This window comes from Punica granatum, chromosome 1, assembly GCF_007655135.1.
Source record: "Punica granatum isolate Tunisia-2019 chromosome 1, ASM765513v2, whole genome shotgun sequence".
NCBI lineage: Eukaryota > Viridiplantae > Streptophyta > Magnoliopsida > Myrtales > Lythraceae > Punica > Punica granatum.
Genome location: NC_045127.1, coordinates 44393876 through 44399017, shown reverse-complemented (window position 1 = coordinate 44399017; position 5142 = coordinate 44393876). Strand labels below are relative to the sequence as shown.

General features: G+C 36.8%; 1 protein-coding gene across 2 annotated transcripts; it reads left to right on the top strand.

Annotated features, from left to right (window-relative positions):
- The first annotated feature begins 2859 nt into the window (after nucleotides 1-2859).
- Nucleotides 2860-4926, top strand: LOC116214496 ((+)-neomenthol dehydrogenase-like). 2 transcript variants are annotated; one of them, XM_031549899.1, is made up of 6 exons: nucleotides 2897-3015; nucleotides 3121-3158; nucleotides 3252-3478; nucleotides 3733-3810; nucleotides 3934-4110; nucleotides 4355-4926. In XM_031549899.1, exons 1-6 carry the CDS (start codon nucleotides 2981-2983, stop codon nucleotides 4730-4732), a joined length of 933 nt encoding a protein of 310 aa, XP_031405759.1. In that variant the 5' UTR covers nucleotides 2897-2980; the 3' UTR covers nucleotides 4733-4926. The 2 variants fall into 2 exon arrangements, with proteins under 2 accessions (XP_031405763.1, XP_031405759.1); XM_031549903.1 differs by lacking the exon at nucleotides 3121-3158 and having other exon boundaries at nucleotides 2860-3015; nucleotides 3223-3478.
- Nucleotides 4927-5142: the final 216 nt, after the last annotated feature.

The window sequence follows — 5142 nt, the reverse complement described above, 5'->3', positions numbered from 1 at the left end:
CATGTTGTTATTGGTCGTTCGTATTGGTGACAAATGTATAATTAAAACATTTTAATGAACCTATGACCGAATACACCATGTACTGAGTCCCTTCACTACAAGATCTCAATCTAACAGGAGCTACGGTAAATGTCAAACCCTTCAGTGGACCATATGGATTCTTTGATTTTAGTATTAGATCTATAGAACTTAAACACAAACTCTTTTCTATTCAAGTCTATGTACCCCGACTGAGGATTTTTCGATCCAAAATAAAACTCACATCCATAGGACATTTTCCATGTTTACTCAGGTTAGTGAATCCAGTCTTGATTAGACCCTTACCTCCAAGTATAACTAACTAGAACCACTATCTGCCAAATATTCATGCCAAGCACAAATACATTGGCAGTAGCGAATTCTAATTACATATACATGAGATAGCGTTCCATCTCAGGTCTAAGGACTATATGTACTAATACAGGCTAGCTAATATTCATTGAAATTAGTAAATTACCATATGAATATTATATGAACATCACGTTCGACTACTTATCATATAAGTATCCACATGTATGTCCCGACATCAGTTATCAGATAGCATGATACTCACTTTTCCATTTTCATTAGTATTTATATACTAATCAAGGATACAGAGAGAGGTGACGATCTATCTGGAGAGATAATGCCCGGTTAAATCTCCTATGATCGTGACAGTTTAAAGATTTTCTTACCGAATTACTCCGTTACTCATATTCTTAACTCTTTAAGAATGAAGCATCCAAAATATCTTGAGGACTTTACTCTAATAAATATAAACAATATATGAATAGTAAAATAAACTTCATTGCCATAAAAGGAATTATTCAAATACATAAACCAACTCTAGGGCATATCACTAACATTAGAAACACTTAAAGGGCATAATGTGTCGATCTAATGATCAGATCATTTAACATAACATGTCAATTGAATTACGTGGTACTAATCACGTGTCGATCGAATTACATGAAATCTTATTTGGATAATATTTAAAAACACTAAAAAATTAGAGCAAATTTAAGAAATTAGAAATTATAAAAGAAATGGAAAAAATATATAAAAAAAAATGAAAAAGGAAGTGGTTGCAGGTGGAGAAACCCCATACACTCGCCACCTTCTGCCAATGGACCGTCATCATATCGCTACTAGACTATTATTTCGGGCAATGCCGTGGATGTGAAAATCTTTTTATTAATTTTTTTGCTTTATCGTGATAGTTTGCGTAATAACCAATATATATAGTACGATTGAAATTAATGATAAAACTATTTATGTATAATACTTATAAATTCTCGATTGATACTAAATAATTCAAATTTTTCAAAAGAATGTAGTAATTAATATTTCATATAGTATGACAGCTAATATTTTTTCCGTGTTAATCTTAAATTGAATTCTTAATGCTTCCAATTAGACTATGTTCACAATATAATATGCCTTGAGCTCTGCTAATTTTAAATATACACACTTTACTTGTTGTCGGGGTTCGATATTCATTAAAAGAATTATGTAATCAATGTAACTTTACATTTCATGGGAAAAAATAGGTATATTTCTCAGGCTACGGTCTTATTATGAAAAAAAAAAGATAAGGACATATCCAAAATTCAACGTTAAATGACAAGAGACTTCTCAAATTAGTGATAAATTGAAATAGAGTTTTTACTAATGGGTTGATTTTAGGTGATTCATTGTTTGTTCCCCTAAAGCGAGGTCACTGGTAGTAGTCTTGTGATTAGAGAAAATCCATTACGACAGAGTTTTATCCCTCGAATGGATCGACCTTACTTGAACCTAGAATTAGAACTATTTAACTTTCGAGCCGGTGCCTTGTGCCGCTACATTAAAACCCATTCCTCTCCATTTACATTAATTTGATTTAAAAAGGAAAAAGAAAAACCTTTGCCACATATTCCTTTCATTTTTTGCCAAAAAATAAAAAATGAAATAAGAAAGAAAAAGTATGGGAGTGCCAGATGGCATAATGTGCAAGAGATTTAGTTTATTTAAGGATATAATAATATAATATATGATATAATATATAATTGGAAATTTCCAAATTGAAAGCTATAGTTTCTACCCCCAATACCGATGTTTGTCATCTTATGGAAGAAGAGTGGAGGAAGATGGCATCTAGTTTATTTATATTAATATCAATAATCAATGATGGACCCATCATTTGAAAGCGGTGAATGTCATAGATCACATGCATAATAGTTGAAGTTAGTATTTGAATGTACTCTCAAAATACTAACATTTAAACTAAAATACTAAATATTTGAAAATTGGAGTACTTCAAGTACAATTGGAATACTAAAATTAGATTCAATTTAGTACTTTTAGTTATTAAGATTATTATATACTTACAAAATACTATATGTTTGAACCGAAATACCAATGTTTGAACTAACCGGATCCTGCTCGACCTGATTGGATCTAAGCTAGACCCAACCATATCAGGTCGGATTGAGTACGACCCTGGCCAGAATCGAGGAGCGCCAAATCAGATCCGTTGATCGGGTCGTTTAACAGGGAGAGGCAGAATGCATGTCGGGTTAAGGTGTCGAGTCGGGTCAGAAGGTGTCGGGATGAGTGGAATTTGCCATGGATTATGGATAAGGCTGGTGATCCACTCCTGGTGGACACTGGGGTCCATGGTGAATGCTACAAACAGGTCGTGATCGGGACTGATGATTTCAAGATGACAATCTTCAATTGTACTTGTATTTATTTTGATGTGATTTTTCACAGTATTTTCCTTTGTAGTTTGCCCAGCGGATAAACTATTATATCCAGCTCTTGTAATATTTGGTTGGGCATTTTCTCTTATATCCATTTTTGCAGTGGATATACGAAGGATCCTCGTGACTTTTCGATAAAAAAGAAAAAGTAGATATTTATATTGAAACACTGAAGTCAGAGACGCAATTAGTACTCTTGTTATCCAGAATCCCATTCCATGGCAGAAGCATCCACATTTCTGGCTACGCAAAGGTACCTTAACCTTCCAATTCTTCCCTTCGCAACAATTGGTGCTGGCATGTCTTGAAACCTTGTACACGGTGATCCTAGTTTCATAACGTAGATGATGCATTACAGGGATATGAGCATCTTCGATGACATGCCAGAAACTGCCGGTATGTAGATCCTTTCATTATTGTTGGACATTTAGATAAGAGAGGCTTCTTTCTCTTCTCAAAGGCATGCTGTGGTAACGGGAGGGAACAAAGGGATCGGGTTGGAGATTTGCAGGCAGCTGGCCTCGAAAGGGGTGACGGTGGTCTTAACTTCAAGAGACCAGAAGAGGGGTCTCGAGGCTGTTTGCAAGCTGAAAGAAGAAAGCTCCGTCACTCTCTCCGGTGAAGTGGTTTTTCATAAGCTTGATGTTACCAATTCCGCAAGCATCGACTCTCTGGCTGAGTTTATCAGAACCCAGTTCGGAAAGCTGGACATTCTGGTACATCGCTGGTCCAATTTTTCCCTTAACCGTGTGCTTCATATTCTTTCTTGTGTATTTTTTAGATTCGTTTCGTTAATGGTAAATTGTAGCTTTTACATGCCATCAACTGACCCAAAATAACAAGATAGAGATTGGTGATGAAATTCCTGGATCATCCCATTCTTTCCCCCAAATTTGCCGTGATTCCTTATCGAAACTCATTTTCTGATGCCTCTCTTTATTGACCAAAAGAAGATGGAAAACTATTGCAGGTGAACAATGCTGCGATTGTTGGAACTGTCATAGATTATGTTGCCCTTACAGGTGCTGTTGAGCGTGTTGGTGGTTTGGTAAGTCTTCATGCGATGCTGCACGGCTTTTCAATTGTAAAACAAAATAGAAATGAAACTAAAAGGGATGGCAATCAAGTTTTCCTAACAGAACTGGTATATCTGTTTGCCCTTTTGATATAGCCAACTGATGACTGCGAGTGGAAAATGATGGCAAACCAGAATTACCAATTGGCCGTGGAATGCCTGGAAACGAACTACTATGGTCCAAAAAGAGTGACAGAAGCTCTCCTTCCCCTACTTCAACAATCGAATTCTGCAAGGATTGTCAACGTCTCTTCAGTTTCAGGACTCTTGCAGGTAGACTAGTGATAGTCTTAGACTTTCCAGTTATATTCGGCCGTAAAATATGCTTGAACTTCGGCCTTCCAATTTTGCATACTCATGATTCATTTTATCTTTCATATTTTGGAAATTAAATTGCTTCTCATCGTTAGTCGGAATTCAAGAGAACTCAATGAACTGTTCATCGAACCGAGGTGTGGATCACTATTTTTCCTGAGACTTTAGTAAAACTTACGTCAATATCTTTGTCAATTCTCAGAATATTCCAGGGAAGTCAATTAGAGATGCCCTGGGAGACATTGAAAACCTAACAAAAGATCGAATAGACAAGATCTTTAAGGATTTCCTCGGAGATCTCCAGCAGGGCCAGTTAGAAGCCAAAGGCTGGCCTGAGAATATGTCCGCATACAAGCTGTCGAAAGCAGCCTTGAATGCTTACACGAGGCTCCTAGCGAAAGATTTCCCATCCATCCTGGTGAACAGCGTCTGCCCGGGCTTTGTCAAGACGGATATGACTGGAAACAATGGATTTCTAAGCGCTGCTGAAGGAGCAGAGAGCCCTGTACACCTGGCTCTTCTCCCGGAAACCGGGCCTTCTGGCCTCTTCTTCTCCAAGAAAGAAGTCTCTAATTTGTAAGAAACAAAGCTTGTTTCGTTGAGTATCTGGCAGTAAGACCAGAAATATCATGTTCCAAAAGTTATGGCTTCTCTAGACCAACAGTTTATGTCGGTGATCATATTAAGTGGATTGAATAATTGTTCATAACACATTTATTTCATCTTATTATTCAGCAATGCCTATGAATGAAACTTTTGTGATGTAAAAATGAACAGGTGCTCATGTTTAAATATTGCCTTTGACACCCGATAGCCAATCTCGAAATGTGAAGAATATTCTGAAGATAGGAGAGCTTGTGTTTACGTGCGTGTGACGTAGGTACACTATATGGGTTAGATGTCAAGTAGTACATGCCCTCGTATTCATAGGGAGCCCCGGATGGGCGTATTTCCTGAGGAAAGAAACGTATTATATCTCCAGTTTTTTAG

Excerpts from the sequence above, each read along its gene's own strand:
- LOC116214496 (XM_031549899.1), top strand. The coding sequence starts at position 2,981 with ATGGCAGAAGCATCCACATTTCTGGCTACGCAAAG. Across the intron at positions 3,016-3,120 it reads ACATTTCTGGCTACGCAAAG|GGATATGAGCATCTTCGATG; the intron begins GTACCTTAACCT and ends GATGCATTACAG. Across the intron at positions 4,111-4,354 it reads CAGTTTCAGGACTCTTGCAG|AATATTCCAGGGAAGTCAAT; the intron begins GTAGACTAGTGA and ends GTCAATTCTCAG.